This window comes from Myripristis murdjan, chromosome 9 (genome assembly GCF_902150065.1).
Source record: "Myripristis murdjan chromosome 9, fMyrMur1.1, whole genome shotgun sequence".
Lineage (NCBI taxonomy): Eukaryota > Metazoa > Chordata > Actinopteri > Holocentriformes > Holocentridae > Myripristis > Myripristis murdjan.
The window spans coordinates 20595343-20620252 of record NC_043988.1 but is presented as its reverse complement, the minus strand read 5'-3'; the positions used below and the strand labels follow the sequence as shown (position 1 = coordinate 20620252).

At 41.5% G+C, this 24910-nt stretch overlaps 2 protein-coding genes across 7 annotated transcripts; both read right to left on the bottom strand.

Annotated features, from left to right (window-relative positions):
* Positions 1–190: 190 nt before the first annotated feature.
* Positions 191–9167, bottom strand: qng1 (Q-nucleotide N-glycosylase 1). Its single transcript, XM_030060794.1, has 7 exons — positions 9031–9167; positions 6478–6674; positions 5140–5287; positions 4272–4384; positions 2296–2439; positions 1426–1621; positions 191–744 (listed from the first exon to the last, which is right to left on the bottom strand). Exons 2-7 carry the CDS (start codon positions 6664–6666, stop codon positions 515–517), a joined length of 1020 nt encoding a protein of 339 aa, XP_029916654.1. The 5' UTR covers positions 6667–6674; positions 9031–9167; the 3' UTR covers positions 191–514.
* Positions 9168–9508: 341 nt separating this feature from the next.
* Positions 9509–24906, bottom strand: hnrnpk (heterogeneous nuclear ribonucleoprotein K). Of its 6 annotated transcripts, none has more exons than XM_030060792.1 (17): positions 24856–24906; positions 23760–23834; positions 23471–23617; positions 22867–22964; positions 22386–22442; positions 21360–21403; positions 19656–19728; positions 18974–19087; positions 18401–18529; positions 17166–17494; positions 16400–16447; positions 14406–14448; positions 13593–13605; positions 12953–12985; positions 12691–12758; positions 11923–12092; positions 9509–10493 (listed from the first exon to the last, which is right to left on the bottom strand). In XM_030060792.1, exons 3-17 carry the CDS (start codon positions 23526–23528, stop codon positions 10463–10465), a joined length of 1308 nt encoding a protein of 435 aa, XP_029916652.1. In that variant the 5' UTR covers positions 23529–23617; positions 23760–23834; positions 24856–24906; the 3' UTR covers positions 9509–10462. The 6 variants fall into 6 exon arrangements, with proteins under 6 accessions (XP_029916652.1, XP_029916653.1, XP_029916648.1 ...); XM_030060793.1 differs by having other exon boundaries at positions 14406–14445; XM_030060788.1 differs by having other exon boundaries at positions 24783–24884.
* Between the last annotated feature and the right edge of the window lie 4 nt (positions 24907–24910).

The window sequence follows — 24910 nt, the reverse complement described above, 5'->3', positions numbered from 1 at the left end:
TTAATGGGAACTCTTGCCTAAGGTTTCTGAACTTGTTCAAGGAATTTGCAAGTGGTGACACCACTGTCAAAACATATTATAGTACTTGGGCATCGTGGCCTCAACTAAACCCAGTCTAAAGGCTTATTTTAGGACCTGGTCAATATAAAGATATACCATTCTTAAGTACACAAGATCAAGCAAGAACAGATGATGTCAAAATATGATTTATTCAATTTCATGTCATTGTTCCCTTTAAAAAATAGGAATAAATTAAATGTCTTAGCTTTTCACACTGGAGGGAGCATGAATGTCATGCCTTGAAAAAAAAAAATCTTCATAATGGTGACAATACACTTTCTGTTATTTGCTGCTGGGGACTGGCAACAGTGCTACAAGCTACATTAACACTGACAGGAGTGTATAACTTGAGCTGCTGGTGCAGAGACCAGCTGAGCTTCATCCACAGGAAAGGTTACTGCCGCTCGGCCCTGACACTGAGCAGTGCACTGGATGTAACGCTGCCACCAGTCAGTCAGTAGTGAATACAGCGAGTGTGGTGGATGGGGATGTGGGCCATCTCTCTATGGTTCTGCTTGGCATAAGGCCACAAATAGAAGTCAATGATTGCCGAGTTGATCTTGCAGATTTCGTTGTCTCGCTCCTTCACCAGCTTGCAGAGGTGATCTCTGATCAGCTCCACAGACCAAAGAGTGCAACCGCGGATCTCAACCTCTCTCCTGTCCCCGGAAGCCAGCAGCTCACCTGGGAGAGAGAGAGAGGGAGAGGGAGAGAGGGGGGGGGAGAGAGAGAGAGAGAGAGAGAGAGAGAGAGAGAGAGAGCGAGAGAGAGCGCGCGAGAGGATGTTACACACTTTAGTTAAAAGCTTAAAAGGAAGGACATAAAAAACAGGCACGCTGTGGAAGGGAGTGAGCAGCTGCATAATATATGCATTTATTCAAGTCAGCTTTCTCTTTCTTCCTCCAGCTCATTCATTTGCCTTGTATAAATCAAACAATACATAAACACATAGAATGTGTGTAAGCAAACAATATGTATTTCTGAAAGATCATGATACAAAGGCAGCTGTAACACAGGTTAAGCTTGTCAGACAGGCCTGTCTTAAAATAATTAAGTTTTTTGTTTTTTGTGTTTAAAAAAAGAACACTGATTGAAATATCGATTTTCCTCCACTGCTAATACTATCAGATCAGATCAATGCAAATATTACTTTTTAAAGGTGATATCAGCTGATATAGACAGTCTGCTTCTATATCAGTGCATCCCTACTCTAAACTATTGTTTTGCTATTGTACAAACAGAGAAATGCATGCATACACACTCACACAGTGGATATGTTAGTAACTTATATCCTCAATTCAGGACTACACATACACACATCTGCACATGCACATCAACACACAAACACACACACTCCTGCCTCACCTTTCTTAAGTGCCTGCATCAATGAGTCAGAGTATCGTAGCACCCCGAGATACACAAGGGCCTGTGGCACCCTGTAGTCAGCGAACATAGTGAGACAGTCCATGTTGGGGATGTTTCCCTCTCCTCTGGCCGCCATGGTGGCCCAGAAATCTGCCACCAGGATCTGGGCTCGCTTGTAGAATGAGATTGCCTTTCCCTGAAACACACAGAGGGCCAACTCCACACTCTGGTTGTACATGCTGCTCTTATTGCTCCATCTTTCTATCTAACCCGGCAGAAAATTCATAGCTATTCACAGATTGACAGATATGCTTATGTGAAGGTAACACAATGGTGTCCATGTGTGTGCAGAGAATAATATGTTTCTGTATCAATGTAATATGCATAGAGCAAGAGACTGCCTGCCACGCTGCCTTTGGCCAGGAGATGGAACTCACACATCAATGTTTGTTTTAAGTTCTCCATTTCATATTATACTGAACGATCCATGCGTGACTGTAGCACTGATCACATGCACTTATATGTATTTTCGAAGTACTGTTCTACGTTTTTATTTCCTCATGGATTCAAAATGTCCAAACCATTACAGAAAAGTGGTCACGCGAAGATTTTTTTTTTTCCAGATCCAAATAAAACATAGGTTATTTTTAAGGTTAAGCATGAGTCTTGGAATTAGAGACTGGTTAATGTTCAGAGTGAGGGTTAAGTTTTGACAAGTATTGATGACAGCTAAAGTTGGGATAAAAAAATAAATAAATAAATAAATAAATAAAAGGAAAACTTTAAGTCAGCATGTGCAACAGAAGGACATGTATGTGTGTGTTCACAATATCATGTAATTCTCTCCGCCTCTGCACCTGTCACTCTAACCTCATATGTAGTTTCGTCCCTGTAGGAGGGAATCTTTTCCACGATGAATTCCACCATCTTCTGGGCGTCGTTCCCGGCTTGGGTGATAAAGCTCCGGAAGCTTCCTCCGTGTTCCAGCAGCACGCGGCCACCTTCAGTCAACACCTTAATAAATATATCCAGCAGGTGATGTGTTCAACTTTAGCAACAAAGATGATTAGGCTGGTAAGCATTATAATTTCCTCTTATATTAGAAGGAATACAGTCCGGGTCACAGTATAAAAACAGCACATGAGAGAATGTTATTGAGAACGCAATTATGGTGCTGACAACGAGGCAAGGTAGAAAGTACAGCCGAGTGGAAAAAAACACCCAACAGCAATAAAGACTGATAACTGTCTCTCTGCTTAGAGCACGAGTTAGCACAACAAAACATTTTTCATAAAGTACAGCTTGCTTATGAAGTTTTCAAACAACAAGCACTTAACAAAACAAGACGCTGCCCAAACGTCCTGCCATAATCACCATTAACATAACCAGCTATGATAATGAGCTCATTATGAAGCTAATTATTGCATTAATTCGAAAAAGTTTCTATGCCAACGCAACACATGAATATAAACTATAATATAAACTCTGTATCTTCAAGTTATACCAGTATATCCTCATTTATATGGAAATCTCTGCAGTAAGGTGCTACAGCATCTACTCAGATAGTCTGCTCTACTGTGATATAAGTATTATGTTTTTGACATATTTATTAGGCTTGGATGCTATCAGGATATTACGTTATTTGAGGGTATTTAGAAATCCTGAGGGTATGATTTTAAATACTGTCAAAAATACTGTCGTGCCTCTTTCTATTAAACTGATACGGAGATGCTGTATTGAGGTGATGTATTGTAGTGCTCAGCATGTGCCCCCAGAGGACAGGTTTTACTGGTGGAACTGGCCGCCGAGCTGAGAAAGACAGCAACTGCAAGAAGTGGGGGACTAGTATAAAAAAAAAAAAAAAAAAAAAAAAAGTATTTTGGATTTAGTCACAATGACTGCCACATATAACTTCACCCTGCTGTGATTTCTTCCAACTACAAAAGAGTTTATCAGCTACATAATTTTATTCAAGCGCCAGTCTGCCACTACCACATCACCTCCGCTCAGCCCACTGATGTGTCTGCATCCACTGTGGCAACAAGTGCCATCCGGGCTGCCAGCAAAGTCTACTGAATCCATGGAGGAAGGGCGCTTATTTCCTATCTATTCATTATTCTATCAGCCGTACATATTTGAACCCTGTAAGACTTGTCAAAGTAGGCTAATTGCATATTAGACATAGCATTGTAGGCTAGACAAAATCATGTCATATACCCTATACCCCAGTTTAAAGGTCAGGAAGGCATGAAGGTATGAAAAAATAGATGCCACCCAAACCTCAAATTTATTTATTCATTTATTTATTATTTCAAGGCTAAGCAAAATGGACAAAATCAAATACCACAAAATCTTTGACCAAAAACCTCAATATCGATATTGTGACGATACTGTAGCTCTAGGACTCGGATTATTGGTGCTTTCGTCACATATTTACAAAAAAGAGAATTTTCATTAACAATAATTAGTAAAGTAGATATTATGCCAAAGCAGACTGAGGTAAAATGATATAACAGCTAAAGCAGTCTAATAAGTTCATAAAACTGCCCCACTTGAACATGTATGCCATATCGTGATTATATTATATCTGAAACTGCAGGTGAGAGCTAATTGCATATCACGAAACTGATATAATATTGTATTGTGCTGATTTGTATTCTGTGGCTATAGTCTACTAAAGGAAAACTTCTAATAAAATATTAATCACAAAAATGTATGACGTTTTGATCATGTGTTTTTCTTGAGTTATCATGTTCATAAGAATGTGTATAGACACACACACACACACACACACACACACACCATATCATGTAAAATACTGGCAAGATGTAACACTGGTGTAATACCTGGTGGCGCTCCTTGAGCAACGGTATGGGTGTGTCATTGTCTGATCGCAGGACATGTGCCAACTCCTCTAAAGTCATCTTAGAGAAATAATTTGGATCTGTGATGGGTATGCCTGAGAAGCAAGGGAAAGAGAAAGAACGGATGGGAACAAGTAGGACTTCTCCACAGCTGAAAGGCACTGCAGAAAAAAATAACTCAGAGAAAATGTTCAGTGTTAATAATAGCATAAAGTTAAAGTTCTGGTTGACTATAATGACAGTAAATTAACTCCACAGTTGTCATTTCTGCTGAGAAGTCCAAAGACATAATTCATTCTAAACTCACACTGTAAAACCCCGAGATTCGCACTCTGCAGCTGGCTACCTGCGCTCCTCCAGGAGAATTTCATATAATTATAAAGGCCACAGTGAACAACCATGGAGAGCAACGGTCCATATGAGACATGATTGATTCGTATCCTGAGTCATTCATGGTAATTATGAATGGTGCAAAGACACATGCAGAGCTAAAACCAATTTTCTAGCAGTGCAAGTCTAAGTGAAGGGCAGATACATAATGAGGAGGCAATAGGAATGTGTATTACAGCAAACTCGTATGGAGGAGAAATGTTGAACCTTTGAAAAGGGGCTTGTATAAGCATCTGTTGCTCAAGAGATTAATGAGTAGGGGTTAAATGAATTTAAGAACAAGACACTATTCCATGTACTACCCTTGGAGTGCAAACCCACCTTTTTCATTATCCAATACAAATGCTGTGAAAGCCTTTCCACTCACCAAGAAAAAAAATCTGGTGTTAACACATTATCTCTACCTTTTTACGTTCTTCACTAAATCAAAGACTTGGCTTTGGTCCCAACGTGCTCTCACCTTCATCCATGGCTCTCTTGACAGCGGCGCACATGCTCATGTAGCCTCTATATGTGTTCTTTTTGTAGGTCACCTCAAATGGCTTGTTTTCATCATCTGGCCAAAAGCAGAAGTTCATAGTATCCATCACAAACACCCAATTGAGGGCCTGTAGTGGGAAAGATGGAATTTGTCACGACAGAATGAGAAAATAAGGGTTAAGCTCACAGTTCGAACAAAGTGCTGCAGCTGTGTGGTGAACTGAAAAAGGCCTCCACTAGCGAGCATTTAAGGGGGGATATTTGTGATAAATCGACACATTTTTGGTAATCATAGCCTTTACCAAAGATCCAGATGAAGTCATTACAGAGCCTTACTCAGGTACCAACATGCGAAAATTGGAGGATGAATGGAATAATTACCAAGACAGCCAGATGACAAGGTCCCTGCAGAAGTGACAACAGAACACAGTGTGGCTTTTTCCTCTCTAGCCACACTGTTCTCTAACAAATAAATTACCAATTGTCAAATTACTAAATACAGGCTTGTATGTAACTCAGCGAGTACAGCATGGCACTACAATTGTCAAAATTAGGGATTCCATTTCCATGAAGGAGCGTGAAAAAAGGAGGCTCTTGTTGTGCTGTACAACATTTTGGAGCAAAAGGCCCAAACAGGAGTGTGTGATGCTCTCTCCAGCTCCAAGTTCTAGGGAATTCTCAGCCACCAACGTGTCCCAATCACAAAATGCTTTTATAAAGTTTTCATAAAGCTTTACGATTTTAGCAACTTTAATTTGCATTATTTTTGAAAAGCTATTTAAAGCACCGCCAATTACACATCACAGTTACACTATTCATAATAAAATCTCCCATTTTACTTGCTCACCACTGGAGGCGTTTTTTCAACTAATTACAAATTGTCAGTGCATCTTGAAAGGTATTTAATTGCCTTTCATAGCACTAAACTGCACTAGACACCACTAAGAACAGAAAACGCTAACAATACAAAGATTTAATCTCACAAGTGATGAAAGGAGGGAAGGAAAAATTCCGAAAATATATCACATTAATAGTCTTAAAATGTCCTCCATCATCTATGCTGCATTATTAGTCCAGTATTGTTGTTATCTACACTTTCACAAAAGATGCAAAGTAAAAATCAACTGGCAAACTGTAATGTAAAGGTGAATAAAATGGTCCTTGCTCAGCTGAAAAGACAACTATTTTAAACGTATCGTTCAAGATCGTTCACGTGGGAAGAGATATGCTGTGAAGCCGTGCTTCACTACTCATGAGTAGTGCATGCTGTGAAAAGCGCCGTTGCTCTCTGGGCAGCGCTGCTTGTTGAGAGACTCCCCTGGTCAGAGGTGGGTTTCGGGGCCAGCGGATTGGCCTTCTTCCAACCTTTGGCAGAGAGCTCGTCACTGGCGCGGAGATCGTAGAGCATCTCGGCCACCTTCTGCACTCCCTCCTTCTCTACAAACACGTCCTTACTCCGCTCCGCTACGAAACGGCCAGAGTCACGGGGAGAGAGAGGCGGCTCCATGATGAAGACTGTATGGAAAAGAAATACACTTAGAACGACATTCATGAATAAGTATAAGCATGTATATACAGCATGCACAAACACCCACAAAGACACTGTGGTGTGGTTGTCATATACAAAGCAGAATTTCCACCATTATCCTGGAGAACAAATACAAATACAATTCCTGATTGTGTAAATCCTGTGTAAATTGCTGGCACAATCTTAAGGTTTTGTCAGAGCGGCACATATGTGCAGGGGTTGTATGCTTGTTGTTGTTAGAAGTTCAAGTCCTGTTTGTTCCAGTTTTATTTGTTTAAAGTGCATTATCACAAGTCCCAACACCACTTTACCAAAGACACAGTTCATATGCCAGAAAATATTATGGAATATCCAAACGTATTAACAAAACAGATAGTATAACACCGTACGAAAGATACAGAGGATATAAAACAATGTATAAAGAATACAAGGTGACATGATTTTCGACCAGCTAGTCTCTTTAAGGCAACACCATGAGATTTTAAGAATTTAAGAACAAACGTTATGGATTTAGACTTGCATCCCTTAATCAGGATATGGGGGGTATTCCATTACCAAGTGGTGCATAATGAGAAACAAGAAATATACTTGTATACAGGAGGAGTGGTAAGGAAAGGAGGATGGAAAAGCTTTGAGACAAACCTCCAATTTCAACAGTCAAATCAACATAATTTGTGTGATAACATGTAGTCCTGTCTAACACAGACAGTTTATGACAGGTCTCAGACACAGATGTGAAACTTCTCTCCTTGGATGCATACAAAAGCTTCTTCACTACTCCGCTTCTCTTCTGCCGGGAAGCAGACAGGACAAGGAGAGGAGGGAGGTATTGAGCAAAGGAGATGAGGGAACGGGGTGATCGGAAGCCATTTGGGTACAAGGAGGATCAATTTATTTAATACATAAAAACTGAAAATATTCAGCTGATGAAGTCAGACTGTAATAATGTAGCTCATGGTGACACTACAGTCTGAGACAATCAAAATTTCAATGAAAAGCCAACACAAAATACAGAAGTCATATTCGTATTATCTTGCCAGTGTTCATTTGATAATTAACACTTCAGTGCTCATGGATGAGCTTTTTTGTCACCCTACACTGGTAAATTCATTTTCTCAGGGGGTCCAATTCCACCAAATCGGACTCCTGCACAACTGCTGACATATGGGAATCAAGACAGACCCATCCTACACACAAGTGCCACTTACATGCACTTTGTTGCACGTTGGAGGCCTAAATACATTTTTTTTTTTTTTTTTACTACTGCAGTGTCACCAAGCCCACATGGCTCATTCCATAACGACGAGTGATGTCACAGTTGGGGCGTGATTGATCGTGGTGAAGTCACAGCCCTAAACTTTTACAAGACGTCCTCTCTGGGAAGGATAAACCCATTAACCTCTTGTGATCTGTGCACCTTGCATGGAAGTGGACTCCTGTCGCCATAAAGCGGCGTGGAGAGATTTCACATGATCATACATCAGTTTCCGGGTCACGCAGGAGAGAGGGCGAGAAAGTGAAAAGGAAGGCGATTTTGGACATGCAACCTCTGCAGCCACACTAGTAACCACATCGAAATGTCCCAGGCCTCTTTCGTGGCTGTTTTAAAGGTTTACATCCGGTGGGCTTGCACAACACCGTCTGCTTCTGCCCAGATAATGCACACACACAGAGATCGAGAGAGAGAGAGAGAGAGAGAGAGAGAGAGAGAGAGCTTCACAGCGCTAACGTTACTGGACTTTTGCTCAGCCTGGGCACATCTAATGCCCATTATTAAAACCAAAGTAAATTATATCCTTCCCTGTCTACTTCCATTCACGTAAAAGCCTTCTAGCCCTTTCCCTCCATCTGAAGTGCCGTGTGTTAGCGAATAATGATATGTTCCCTATCAATCCGATAATGGAACACAGTGTGACGCACAAACATAGTGGCCTAGTGAATGAAATTCATTTTCACTGTTCTTGCTGTGGTGAATCACATCCACTCTCTCCACTCTGAAAGGGAAAAAAATGATTCGGATAAGGGCTTTTATTTCTGGTCGGCGGGAAGGCACCATATTGTCCGTGGATCATACAGTAGACCAGTTGCACATTTCGTTAAAAAAAAAAAAAAAAGACAAAACTGGACAAGAAACCCACATAAAGAACAGAGTGGAGAAAACAAGGCACTTAAGCCCTTGAGTTTCCCCCCAGCAGACGTCATATTTCATAAACAATACCGACAACGCTGCATTTCTCCATTGACAAATATGCCGCCTGGTTGATAAAACGTCGAAGTTGCGCACTTATTCGTTCAATTCAGCTATCAGCTAGGCTTTATAGCGTGACTGTTTTATTAACTTACATTTACTGAAGAAGTTACGGACACTTGGTGCAGGTCGGAGGACTTTCCGCTCATGCGCTGCGTGGCTTTCCGTTATCGAGTCAGTGTCGATCAATCAGACGCTCGCTACTGGGACCGTCACTGGCGGTTGAGCCAATCATAACACGGCGATAGAAAACCCGGAAAACAAGTTTTAACTTTTAAGTCCGTGCAACGCATTTGTTTTGGGGAAAAAATAAGCATGCATTTATCGCAAAGTGTGTAAATTGTAAGCGATAGCCTGTGATTTAAAAAAAAAAAAAAAAAAAAAAAAAAAAAAAAAAGGTATAATGGGGAAAAAAGGTGCTCATACGACACCGATGAACTATGACACTTTCAGTACAACAGGTCATTCTTCACAAATAACTTCCTTCCTTTCCCCTAGTACTGAAACAACAGTGCTAACACTTTGGAAAAACTTATCTTCAGTCAGCACGCTTATGAAAACAATGCAAGTCAGTTCAGTAAAAAGTGGCATTATCTTTATTATTAATTTTACAGTTTGACAGTGTGAAGTCGACAGCATGGGGAGCGAACAGAAATTGCAGGGACAAAATAGACCACTTCCACATAATTGTCAAGTCTCCCATACAATGTCATAACAAATCGCTAGCTACATGTTTCCGCTTCAGGTTACTCAAACAATTCATACGGATCTCAAAGAACTACCATGAATATGTTTACAAAATAGTCAAGACTGTCCTGTATCTTAATTTTTACAATTGAGTAAGGTGTCAGGGTATTCATCCCAAAAATTCAGAGCCCCCCCCTCAAAAAAACAAAACAAAACAAAACAAAAAAAAAAAACATCACAACACCCCGAAACTGAAACCACTTGAAAGAAGTGTACAATTTCCTACATCTCTTAAAAATAATAAATCATAAAATGTTCCATATAAAAGAAAGTAGCTTACATTCTGCAAGTTTCACTGAATGGTACTGTGGTACAACTCTGTGTGAAGACCAATACAGACAACAAGAGAAAGCACACCCACCCCATACACATGCATACACACACACTGGACAGATTTACTCTGGAGACACTAACACACTTACAAATCATAAAAAAAAAAAAAAAAAAAATCCAAAAAAATAAAATAAAATAAAGGTTATGTTTATTTCTGTCTTTTGGGAGGCTCTGAAGAATATTCTGATAGACATGTCAGTGTTTAAAAAAAAAAAAAAAGTGAGTGTGTGCTAGATATTGGACTAAACTCTTAAAAAATGCAGAGAACATCTACATTTTCTTTTACATACAGGAATGTTGGACCTATTTTTTTTTTTCTCATTAAAAAATACAAAAATAAAATTCAAAAGAGAAACCCACAATCCAGGATAATATTCTGAGGGGGGCTGTGTTGGAGAGGGACAGAGGGGTTGGGGGGCAATCTGCGTCAATCTGAGTCTCCTGGGTCTAGAGGAACTGACCAGAGTACTGCTTCACGCTGAAATATAAAGAGTGAAAAAAGAAACAAAATACAAAAGATAAAAATTATAATTCACATCACATGAAAATACATATGCATACATATGTATATAGTACATTTAGGCAATTGTGTGTGGGGGGTGTCAATCTTGGACAAAAGGGGGGGTAGAAGAGAGAGAGAGAGAGAGAGAGAGTGTGTGTGTGTGGGGTGAGGGGTGGTGGTGGTGGGGGAGGGTGGGGGGTGAGTCAGTGGGGGAAGTGAAGAGAGTAAGAGGGGAAGGAGTAAGAGGAGGAGGGGTGTGGTTAGTCCTTGTGTCCAAGCAGGTGCAGCGCACTGGGGGGAGGAGAGGAAGGAAGAGGGAGGCAGGGTTAGTTACCATGGCAACACTACACTACTCATAAGACAGTGGCGGCGGTTCTACAGATGTATTAGCATTTGGGCTAAGCTGGATAGCATCATCAAGGTAGTAGTGTATATTATACGTGCCTAGTGGTTGCCAAGGGAGACAGAAGAGGAGGAGCCTGTGCTATTTGGCAGACTGTGATTTGTTGTCGGTTGATCTAACTAAAAACAACAAAATCACTAGTCTTCCACACAGCAGCAGCCAGGGGAAGAATCAATCCACTCCCTGCTTCACAGTGAAACGGCTTGGATGGCAAGAGAAGTACACACTCTGATTGTTTACTTCTACCAGTCATATTTACTGAATAAATATGACAGCTGAAGAAACATTATGTCAATGATACTGAACCCTTTTAATTAAGTCAGTTACGAAAAAATATGAATATATGTGCAATTATTTTGTTTGTCTACTCATTGACAGCCATTTCATGTAAGAGGAAGGTTTGAACTAATTGCAGGTTGCATGGGGAGGAAAGGAAGGGGGTTAGTGAATAGAAGAGACAGCAGTCAGCAGGCAATAGAAATGCATGGCCCACCAAGAAGTGCATTAACTAGGATCAGGATGCAATATCATATAATAAAAGTATCTATACATTTAACAATAAGTAAATAAGTCAAATCTATAAATGAGTGGAATCATAGACAGAAAGGTAAAGCATCTACATTTCAAGAGCCAGATCAAGTCCAGTTAAGCACTTGTTATGGTTCTCTCAGCTTGCCTGGAGGTGGTAAGACTGTATTCAAGTACTCAGCCAACTTTGCACGATGCTAGCCCAACAGACCAGATGTGTGGTCAGGCAGGGTTAATAGCCCACACAACGATGTATTGGGATTTTCAAAGCATTCCACTCTACCTAGGCAAGCTAGCAGACTCAGAGAAAGCAATGTGCAGGGATTAAAAATGTTTCAGTTGAAGCGAGGTTAGGCCTGGTTAATCAATCAGGTATGTCAAATCAATTCCAATAAGTTTTTAAATCTGTCAAGGCCCAGGTAAATGAGGTAGGACGCAATTCACCCGAGTCACAGGGTGAGTTCCAGGACTTGCCTGTTCTGAAGAAGATACTGGGCATTCTGGATCTGGTCCTGGGTGCCACTGATGGTGATAATGCGGTCCTCAGAACCTTCCAGTGGCTCATCGATCTTGATGGAAGCACCTGACTCGTGGCGGATCTGCTTGATCCGCTGGCCTCCCTTACCAATGATAGAGCCAGCAAGCTATAGGTTGGATGGTGTGGGGGGTGGGGGAGAAAAACATTTTAGACATGGGGAATCTGCAAAATGCTTAAAATAGAAGATCAGCACAATAACTGAAACAAAATCAAAAATCAAAAATGCTCAAGAATGCATTTGAAAATTTCGAATCTTTGAATTACTTGTGATACATCTGACAATATGTGACACAAACTCAAATGATATTTTAGGTGGTAATATGGCATACAGCATGCCCTCAAGCTCTCTAGTTTTCTATTTTTTTTTTTTTTTTTTTTTTAGAAGTAATGTATGCGTTGAACTAATATGCCCTTAGCTGGTGTGTGCTCATGTGGAATACAGTCAGTGACTTACTGTTCATTACATCATTACTACCTTTACAGACATTTTAGTCAAAACATGTATGATGAATCAATGTCACAATGCTGAAATAATATGCACGACTAAATCTCATGATTTATGGATAAGTGGATATGAGGGGGTGCAGATGACACACACAGCAGTATGGCCTTTGACTCAATCTCAGAGAATGTCAAAACTGAAAAAGGTTACAGTGGGTGAAATGAATTGGTTCTCCTTTGGTGTGCATGTGTGTGTTGCTTACATCTTTAGGGATGGTCACTTGTGTGGTGATGACTGGGCCACCCATGTCATTGTAGGAGCCACGACCACCTGAGGGAGAGAAAGGAAAGAAGAAGAAAGAGAGAGGGGACAGGAAATTGAGTGGCAGAATACAAAAACAAATAAAAAATGGATTTATCTGTCAACACCGTCATATCACAGAATACACAGTTGGAGGGGGAAGGGGGAGAGACATGACATTTTTCCTGACCACATTAAACGGACTGTAGGCTGTAAAGACTCACCAGACTGGTAACTGTCCCAGGAGGAACTGTTATCTGAGAAAGCAAGCAAGCAAGACCAATTATCAGCCAGGATATTTCTTTGGCATCACCGAAATAACAAATGCTCATATTACTGAGCTAAGACATAATCATGATTATTCATACTTGTTTTCAAAGGCCTTTTAATGAAAACTGCTGAATGATATAAAATGAACATTTAATGCCACCTGCGGCCGCTCTCGCCATCAGATTTCAAATAAAATGTCACTGAGCTAGTGTGCCAACCATCAGAAGCAAAACATCACTGCAAATAGGCAAAACACCTTATGTTGACTGCAACCTTTGCAACGGCAGAAATATCTTCCCAGTCTGAATGCTAACCTACATATGAACAGATCAGCTAGCATTAAAAATATTTATTTTTGATGATGTGGGATTATGTCCATAAACAAAATGCCCTCCTGAATGTAGAGCTGTTATGACAGTGACGGCTGTGGTGCCAACAGTGTGAAACAGTGCCACTGTGCTGGACACCACAGTGTGGTGGAAAAAATATGGGCAACTGTGCGCTCATAACTACATTAACAAAGACACGCTGCAACAGCCTTGCAATCACATATCCAGAGAATGCCACACAAAAGATATAAAGCGAAACACTTACCATATCCCCCTCCCTGTAGGACAGAAACAGAAAGAATGGAGGGTTACACACAGTGAACCCATCTCGTTTCACCCTCCTACAGATCATTGATGAATGGATGGAGGACTGAAAGGATAAATGTACGGATGCTGCAGCAGCTTCTTCCATGGAGTAGACTGAACTGAAAGCCACCCAGTTTTCATCCATAAGCCAGACTCCTCCTCTCTCTCCTTCCCTCCCTCCATCCCCCCTTCCTGTCTCTCCTTGCATCTCCATCAGCCCCCATTTTCACCTGCTATTCAGCTGCTGCTGTCACCAGGGCAACAGGCGATTCAAAAAGCTGTTGCTGAGCAACGGCAGGCAGTATCCTGCCAGCTCTCAGAGAGCGAGAGAGAGACCTTCCAGTCTGTCAACAAAGCGTTATTATTGCCTAGCAACCAGCCACAGCCACCTCCACCCTCCCTACCCCCCACATCCTACCTCTCCTTGCAGGAAAAACAGGCTGGTCATGAAAGTACATGGTAGAGGGCAATTATAGCTGATTATCATGGGGTGTCTCCGGCTGTGGTGATTATCATCATTTGGTGGGATGGCTTACAACAAGCCAGAACTAACATGTACGCACGGTCATGGCTTGGATGAGTGTGCACACACTTGCACATCAGTGGCCAACTATGGCCATACTGTCAATAAACCACTATTGTCTTTGAAAGACATCAGACAATCACTGCTATTGTCTGGTGTTGGGACCAATCAGCATGCCAGCCTGAGGATGCCGGCGCCCAATGAGATGCCAGAGACAGAGCTGCATGCATTTAGCCAAGGGTCACTAACCATGTTATCGCCATAGCGATCCGGTCTGCCTCTTCTGTCACTGCTGACGAAGAAGGGAGGAGGACAGGGGGAAAGAGAGGGCAGAGAAAAGAGAGAGTGGGGGAGGTGGGGTAGAATGAGATGAGACAAAATTCTTAGAATAAAATGCTTGACAATATTCCAAAGAAAATCTCTGGTCTAGGTCAAACTGCACTCACAAGCTGAGCAAGATTACAAACACATTTCCTCCCAGCCATCCACCCACACAGTAACAGGAACAGCTCTGACAGTGTTATGGTGAGAGGAGTGACAGGTGGTGGTGATGATGAAAGCCTAGGGCTGCTGCTTTTTCCCCAAAACTGAGCTCAAATGAAGCAGTTAGTTGAAGAAATGTGTTTGGGCTTATTTGATACTACTGCGGTTCCAAAACAACATACTTATGTGTCACTGTCTTGTCTGACTCTAGCCATGATATAACTCAATATGTTATTTGGTGCATTTGCTTGGCACAGTTCCCCTGTGCAGCCATTTTGCATCCTGTGTGGCTGGCATTAACTTTAACAACACTAACAATGCAAAATGGCATGATCAAAACCAATCCATTACTTCAAAGTATCCACTGCTGAATGCAGTGATATTCATTCAGGTATTAGCTAATGTCAGGCTAAAACAGGAATTGGTGAAGGAGAGAGTTTGCTCAATTAAAAATCTATCAGAAAACAACTTTATCCTTAGATTTCTTTATTGTGAAAACATCAATTTTCCGTCAATCACTGACTTGCAAATCTATGTTTTAGTACAAATACTGTCTCACTCTCAATCTTGAACAATGCTGTAACGTTTAGTACTCCAAACTGGTGCAGGCAGTGAGAAGTGGAATGATGTACAGTGCAGTAGTGAATATTATGACGAGTCCAAATAGTTTGTACACCAGACAAAATGAAGTCAGCACACTGGAGCTCCCCTGTGTAGATTTAGTGTGAGCACCCACTGTGGAATGACGTTTCGGGCTAAGCACTCCTTGATTGGTGTCCATGTTTTAGTCCGCTGATCTGGCACCTGCCTAGTTGGTCATGGATGTGCACTACGCTTGCAATTTCAAGTCCAAACAATTTCAAAATAACAATTTGGAACATGACAGTGACAGTGCTGCTAGTAACCGACTTAAGACTGGTGACAAGGAAATGACAACCAACCAGAGGATTATTGTGTTGCCAGCCTAGTAGATGTGTGAACAAAGAAATTTACCTGCGGGAACTGGTGTGGATGAGGCCAAGTGATGCCAAACCATGGCATAATCATGATAGCATTTAGATAATGAGCAGCTAAGTCAGTGGGTGGATTACGCCGGGTAGAGGAGGCCATAGTATTTAAAACAGGGTTGTTAGAAAACACTTCAAGTAGGTGAACAGGTAAATGGGGCTCAGGTTGAGAGATTTTTGCAAGCCAGGGTTTTACAGGCAAAGGCACAGATCTGGAGAGTAATGGATGCTTGCAAGGGGAGGATTAGTGTTAGAGTGAAAAATACAACAGGAGGAAACAGGTTTACAAAGAGAATAAGAGTTATCTTCTATCAACTGTGAGAGGTGGTGAATAACAGGCATAGGAAAACAACAGATAAGATAGGGTGAGGCAATATGGGACTCCTAGGGATACCTCAACACTTTGAATTGAAATTAGTTATCTCTCCTGGTCAGGCAATTGTCATTCATTGGGGAAAGTGAGTCAAGTGAGCACCTGCCAGCACTTGTAAATGGCTTATTACAGTTCCTCATGAAGAAAAAAATGAGTAACAAGCTAGCTTGCAGGATGCAGTATCTAATGGTTTTAATGAGGTATGCTAACAGTGAACCATTTTCTGCTGAAGTTAAGTATAAATTGAGAGACCCCACTCCCGCTGTGACAAGTGCCTGGTGACGTAAAATATCAAAATGTCAAAGTATCCCTGTTAAGAAATTGCACTGGGCTACAAAGCCAGGTAGGAGGAGAGCAGATGTTTGGGGGCAGAGACTTACTTTGACCTGTCATCTGAGCCACGGTACGAGTCATAGTAACGATCATCTCTGTGGGCAAGGTGGAGATGGAAACACAGACGCCCAAACACACACAGATACACATTCACACACACATGCACACCCAGACACACAAATATGAGCACATACACTTCATGGAATGGGAGCACAATGACTTCTTAAGTTCTCTATGCATGGAATATCAATGACTTCTTTCCCCCAAGGCGTGCATAGTATAACATTAGATTACATGCAGAATATTGGATCTAATTCATCCCACAAATGACAAAATGGAAAGTAAGTTTGGCAAACACATCTTCAGAATGCACAAGTAAGCAGATGGAGAGGTAGTAGGCTGTACATATGCAGACAGTCTAGGATGATCTCAGAAAAAAAGGAGCATTGAACAGATTCCAATATGTCTCAAATGTCCAACACTTCAGACTCAAGAGGATAACAGGTTTAAATAATAAAACTGCATGACTCTCATATGCAGACATTTGGTACCCAACACACGAGAAAAACAAAAGATGTATCCACACTCAAATTTAATTTTGGGAGTAGCAGGCCACATTTCATCTGAAACTGATAAGTTTCAAATAAATAAATAAAACACACCCTTCAACACAATTGAGCACTCATGCCCAGGGGAAAGGCTCATGCAACTCATGCAATCTGACAGTGAGAGTAGAAAGGACTTGGAAAGAAAACACTAAAGAGGCAAGTGAGATTGTGAATTTTACATCCTCTGAGTGTATTTATCACTTACCCTCCTCTGTGCGGAGGTCCCATGGGCATGTTGCGTCCACGGCCACCACCCCTGCCCCCCCTGGGATGAGGTGGAGGGGGACCTCTGCGGGGGCTCATCTCATCATAGTCCCGGCGGGAGGGAGGCATAGGCCCCCGACCCCCTCTGCCAGAGGGCATTCGGTCAAACCCTCGGTCACCACTACCACCCCTGCCTCCGCGCATGGGGAACCCTCCCATGGGCCTGCGGCCACCCCCCCTCTCTTCAAACATCATGGTGAAACCACCGTAGTCGTAAGTTTCATCATAGAAGTTAGGGTCGTAGGGCTGTGCACGGCCCTTTATGGGAGCCTGATGAAAGACAGACAGGCGTTTTAACCTAGCAATGGATATTTGACAAAGTTGCAATGGATACTGGTATATTGTGGATATTAGGTTTTAAATATATGTTTTCATCAACTTATACATGTAACACATAGTGACAGGCCACTCTAGCATAAAAAATAAAATACTGCTGAAAAACAATTATATAGAACTGAAGACAGAACTCTTACAATAAAGTCTAATCAAATGACTTTTTTGTACATGTCTGTTTCACAGACAAAAGCAGTAGTTGGCAAGACTGTCACTGCCTTTACAAGCCTGTTCGTGATTACCATGCAAAAATTAAAAGCAAATACAAAACAGACAAATCAGAAGTGTCATCAGGACAAGAGTCACAAAATAATTCGGGGATACGACAGCATTCATGGTCAGCAGAGAACCTGAGCAGTGCGTCAACTACAAATAACTCCCACCATTGTTATTATTATTATTGTTATCATTATAACTACATATGAAATCGTACAAATCCTCAATCCTCAATTTATTCAGCAGCACCGACGCAAAGGTGTGGGCTACAGGTATGATGATGAATTAAAACATAGCTTTTAGATGCCCACGGAAGGGGCATTGTTACACTTTATATTATAGCATAAGTTCAATGCAGTCATCCATGCAATCAAGGAGAAAAAAAACAAAACTAGCTCTGTATTACCAATAGAAACCAGTATCAGATGTGCAACAAGTGTTTAGAGCACCTTCAGTGCTGGCTCTAGATTTTAAATTAACTTGGTATTTTTAACCCTGTACATATTCCCTCTTTGATTGACTTAGGCAAGCCTATAATTTTAACGACCAAAGATTGAGGAAATTTATATTCAGAGCCTGTTAAACCATTAAAAAAAAAAAAAACTCTTATCCATAGAGCAAACTCACCTCAGAGATGAGCTCCAGCATCGTCTTGATGCACTCCACCACCCTCTCCGATTTCCCCCCAACCAGCACCACCCGGTCTGTCGACTGAGGACAGCACTCCTGGAACAGCTTGATACTGGTCTGGGTGTTCTGCATGCACACAATCAGACATGAGTATGCACAGGAAGAGAGGCTGCTATTATACTGATACAGCAACTGTATCAGTATAATAGCAGAATGAAAACCTCTAAGCATTTTCCACATTAAAGATCTATCGTTTAATTGATATTTCTATGGGTAGGACATCCTTATCTGTGTGGTTAAGTACTGCAGGACACAGAAGATAGACACTCAGTTCAGTGGAACAGCAGAAGAGGAAGCTCAGGAAAATTATATCCTGTCTAGGTATCTCCAGCTGGACTCAAGTCAGTTCTTTTTAAAACTTAAAAACTTTCAGGAAAAAGGGGCTGTGATATTTGCTCCATTAAGAAAATATCTGCAAGACAGTGTTCTGCAATTAGCATACAAACTACAGTGCGTAGCTGTCTGTAAGACAGTAGTAAGCATACGGACCCATCCCTTGTATTCACATACCTCTCGGAGCTCCTTGATCTTGGCTCCTTTCACCCCAATGATTGAGCCAGCCAGGCTCTGGTGGATCAGCAGACGCAGCTCACAGTCAAAATCCATCCCATTGTACTGCTGGTACTGGAAGAGTGGGACAAGTTAATCATTGGAATAACACTCTTGTATACAGTATTCTATCCTGAAAACCTATTCATATTAATATCAATATCAAAAGACATTTCAGAAAGGGGCTCATACCTGTTCTGCACTAATGTTAGGGCATTAACATTTCCTTCCACGATCTTTTCTATTAAGACAATAGTAGTTGTATGTACAATATAGCTTCTGTAGCTCAATGGGTAGAAAAATCACACCACACTCCATTTTGATATCCACTGCAACCACAAATCTATGTATTCATGATACATGAAGGCAGTCTGGGTTACAATATTCACGAAATGGTATATTTTGATAAAACCACAGTACTGCAGGCAAAGCGATGAAAAACACTGCAAACTAACTAAGATTACTTAAACTCTGCCTGGAGTACATCTATGTAAAATGGATTAAATACGGAAATATTTTGTGTGGCAATTTTATTTTAATATTTGATCAACTCAGTCCATAGCATTTAAGATGGTGCTGAGGAAAAGACATGCATGAGATTAAAAAAAATAAATAACACTTAAATAGCTCAACAAGTTCTCACCTCTTCTAAGGTTGGGATAATCTTCAGCAGGATCTCTCCAACTGTCTCAATGTCGGAGCTGATGCTCAGGATGCTTCATGTTACACCGACCAATCACAGGCCAGGACACAGTCATGAAGAGTCACCAAAGAAAAGCCGAGGAGGGACCAGTCAGGTGGTGCATCATTCCCGAGGAGGGAGGGAACAGCATTTCAGATCAGATAATTATACATGTCCCCCCCAAGTCTCAAACACAAACGACAAACAAACCCCCACTGAACCCATTCACCACTGAGACTAACCATGCTAAAAGGAACAGCTCAAGTTTTATATTTTCAACACCTAACAGGGTAGTAGGTTGGGCGTCAATGATAATCCAACACTGTAAATGGCAGATAACTATTACATAAACAATATGAATCAGTCTGTTGTCCAGAGAAAAAAAAGACAGGAGTAGACAAAATGAAAGAAACCCAAAGAAAAGTGATTGTGTTTGGTGATCACTGAAGGGGACAAGGCAGGGGGGGAGAGGGTTGAGAAGGATCTGGCAGTAAAAAGCACCAGTGATGCCAGGGAGAAAATTCTAACAACCTGGGACCAAATGGAGTGGATGCACACTACAAAGACTTTGACCAAATTTTGCCCCAACTACATTTCCCCACACAAATTTATAAGCTCAAGGTATAAATCTTATGCCCATCTTGTTTTATCCCTATCAAGGCATGCTAGCCTCAAACGTTTGGTTGGGACATCCGTTTTGGAGCTCAGTTAGGCCCAATTGATTTGTTGTTTGCATCCACCCTGATACAAAAGACATGGGCAAAAATTGGGGGTTGAAAACTAGTGAGATTCAATTAATGAAAGAAATGTACAATGATTTCCCTGATCAAGAGAACTGAAGAGCAGTTTGTAGATGGGAGAAGAATGATAGACAGCCGAGAAAGAGTAACAGAGCAGGTTATACCATGGAAAAACGAGGTGTACCAACACTGGACTCGATGGTTTTTAAGGAAATGGGAGAAGCGACAAACATGAAACAACGGAACAATGAGATGAGTGAGACAGAGATAGATCTCGTACTTTCCACAGCTCCAACAGTCAATAACCAAGCTCAGATGAAGCAGAAGACAGTAAAGGAAAAATACACACAACACTTGAATCCTAGCTGGCCTTTTGCATTGCAGACTTAATGGACAATCTTGGTCTGGCAAAATAATGAGGGCATCACAAGGAAAGAATGGGATGATGCGAGAAGCATGTGAGCATGTTTGTGAAACTAACAAAACAAAACAAAAAACAACCACCAGTATATCCATTCTGAGAGGGGGGTGGGGGTGGAGGAACGCGAAGATAGAGGATAGATAATCATCACTAAAAATAATACAAAAACACAGACATATTGCAAACACTGGCACTGGAACAGATTGTAGCGTAGATTTAACAGACTGTGGAAGATTGTGGAAAAACCTTGACAACACCTGCCTGAGGATCAATGCTGACGTGACTTTAAAATGGAGGCATATAAAGGATGTTGACATGGCTTTTACAGGCTCAAGAGGCAGATTTGGACATGAACGCATTTAGGCATTTTGTTTCAGGCTAAGATACTGAGAACAGGTAGGTTAAAATACAGTGACTTGACAGAGGCAGGATGACTATTGTTCATCTTTGCTTGTTTGTTTGTCCTGTAGTCAGGCAGTGAGAGGGAGGAGCTTAGGGACATACCGCTCAGGCCCACTGCTGTCTGGGACTGACACACTGGCATTGTACTGGGCGTGGCATGGGCAGGGGCCAGGGCCATTCGAGCACACAGATGTCAATCAAGTAAGGCGCCCATTTAGGGACAGGGCACGATTATGGGCAGGGCCAACCAGGGTGTCAGGTGGGCGGGCGCAGGAGGGGCCATCCAGAACATGGGCAACAGAGGAGGAAGTGGGCAAAAAAGTCAACAGTAAAATAATAAACAAGGGAGAGGGAAGAGGGAGGGGGGAAGAGGAATACATTTTTAATATACAGGCTCTACACTGGTCAATGTGACTTTATTTGTTTTCTCTCAGAGATTGGTTTGTCAAAGAGAGAAGAGGAGAAGGTGAGATTGGAAAATGGGTAATGGCATATTGAGATTAAGAGGGGTTCAATGTTGGGGAAGAGACCAGAGAAAGAGAGAGAAGAATAGAAGTTGAGGAGAGGGGGAAGAAAAAGTGTGAGGGGTTAGAGAAAGAGAGGCAATGACATTGAATGAACTGAGAATTGGCCAGGTTGCGTAAACATTTCTAGGATAATGGTAAATGGCAGTTGGCGCTAAAAGTGACCTCATGCACTGCTCTCTTTCTATAATTATCAAGAGCTTCAGCGCTGCCACGACAAAGTCGTTTTAATAAACTGTCATTATGGAAAATGGACGTGAAATTGGACATTTGTGCCTAGGGCCAGTTTAGCTGAGACAATCAGATGATGTTCATGTGAGAAGGAAAAGACAGAACCAACCCCACAGGGCCTGTCAGAAGATCTCAAGAACAGTAGGCTAACATCAACACAACTATCAGCTCACCACGGCCCTTGTTTACTACTGATCAAGAGACCCACCTCTACATACCGAAATGATTTTTTTTAAAGTTAGCCGGTATAAATGTACCAAAACAAAACTGGGGTCATCTGGAGGTAGTCTGGTAGTTGTTGGCAGGTTGCCCACCAGAGGCAACAGAAACAAAAGAAAAAAAAAATCAAGTTGCACAAAATAGATGTACTCACGTCTGTACGAAGGGCTTTGATGTTTTTGCCACCCTTCCCAATCACAGCTCCCGCATTCTAAAAAGGACAAAAACACCATACACAATAATGAATACATAAATAAACATAAAAACATACATCCAAAAAAAAAAAAAAATCAGTAACACAGTAATTAACAGACACATTTGGACAAACACATGGAGGGGTAAATTCCAAATGACACGATCAGAATCAACACTGGCAGAATAACGCTGACACAGACGAGAAAACAAGATTTAAAAAGGCAGGGCTGTGATGATGACATGGCCAAAACAAAAGATGCAAATAGACGTGGGCAGTGCAGGAAAGAAACTATTTAATGATGAATGAATGAAAGCTGAGAATCAATCACAGACCCTGAAATCTTGAATAAAATGGCTTATCAACAAAGAATGGGGATGCATGAAAAGATGAGACAAAAACAGGATAGATGTAAATAAATAAGATGAAACCGGTGATTTACTTTGCTCTGCAGGAGAATGCGAAGTTCCACCATCTCGTCTGAGTTCCTGGAGCGCTTGAATGATTTCTGTTCGTCTGCGTCCTCCGCTGGGCGCTTACCTGGCATAAGATAAAACATGCTTAGTGCTTAAATGCAAACACAAAAAGAAGGGGGGAAAAAACTACACACACAACCTTCCACAGTAACACTAAAAGGCTCATGAGCACACTCCAAAGTCGAGGACAGAATCAGCATATGACTGATACGGCTCACATCTTGATCTCATATTATAAGCTACATGTACAGAATTATCCTGCTGTATGCAAATCCATAGAAAAAAGGATTTTTTCCCCCTGTATCATACAATTTAGAGAAAAGAGATCAGGGAAATTATATGGCTAAGCAGCCTAACTGCTGCACAGAGCTGCTTGCTGGCATCCGCTTCTGACGGGAAGACTAAATGGCATGATTTTCTATGGGCAGGCTTGTACTAATTCCTAAAATTTAAATCAACACAAAAAAATATCCTTCACCTAAGGATTAGTTAAATTCAATACTGAATAATGCAGAAAAGCTTACATAATAACGAGACAAGAGGTTGATATAACAAATATAAATGATGTACCGTTTGTCTCTGTGTTGCTGAACGAGGTCTCTTCTTGTTGCTCAAGTTCTGTCTCCATTGTCAGTGGACAGCAGGCAGGATAAGGTGCGCACCTCGGTCCAGGGAACAGGCAACGGCGAGAGGAGACAAGAAACTGGGTCTGATGAGCTGCGGTGGTCAGTCAGCATTGTTAGAGTGGGAGGGAAACGAGGAAAAAAATTGAATATGTGTCGGGAAAAAAACGCCGGTTAATATACCTGAGACAACAGAGAAACAAAACGAGGGAGACTGGCAGAAGACGGGCACTCACCAATATTTATTGCACGGACAAGGGCGTGATAATAGGCGGAACTAAAATAAGAGAGGACCAAACAGCTGCTGCAACCTGCCGAGGGAGGGGAAACAATCGGCATAAAATGTAAAACAGCATTTCAGTGATCACAAAATTCGCGATGCGCAAACCTTAGCCATGTTTTCTTTAATGTTATTGCATATGCACTGCTGTGTCCAAAAAAACAACCATCAGATAGTCAAATGGTCTGAGTCAACACTCGGCGATCGATACAGTTTTCTTCAAAGCGACGAACTACAACAAATAATTCAATTGATTTATTAGAATTTAATCCGGAATGCAAAACAAATCTTTACTGTGGACCTAAAGCCCAGCCATTCACCCAACCACGACGCACAGGTACAAACAACTCCAACTAACGCTGACTGCCGATTTCGACAAAACGACACGGAGTATCATTTACATTTGTGAAGAAACCATGTAAAGACGGATGATGACCAAGCTAAAAAAAAAAATGTAAGGTGTGATGAATGATGGTCACATTCTGTCCAGGTGATGAAATGACGCTGGAGACGCTTTCTAGCCATCTCTACATCCTCACAAAGCCTATACGGGCCGTCGTAGCAGCAGCAACCGCTAACACGGCTAGCACAGTAGCATAGCTAACTAGCATGTAATGCTACATCCGAGGAGGGGTAACTAAATTAACGCTATATTATGACATATCTTCCCAGAGTAACTGTAGGGGTATAATGCAATAGACAAAGCAGCTCTCAGTCAAACAAGCCTTTAGTTACTGACAAGTGAGCAATACAAAGCCAGGCCCGCTAACGTCAAACATTAGCTAAGCTAACGTTACCACTCAGGCTAACGGCTAACGTTGGCTAATTTCGCCATATTGTAATCATGTTGCCAAAGCACAACCGGAGCTACCCAAGGCAGCTAATTAGGCAACTTCAGCAAATCAAAGCTAACTGGTTATCCGTGCCGAACGGGGAGTGGGTATCTTGAGAGCAGCAGAAGGTGCGTATTTGTAAATACCTGCTTATTTCAACAATGTAAGACCAACGCGTCCCAAAGAAAAAAATAAAATGTAGCTACTGAAAACACAAACCTGCGATGCAACACCTCGCTCGTTCCCTGTCCTTCTCAACTAAACCGGAAGGCGT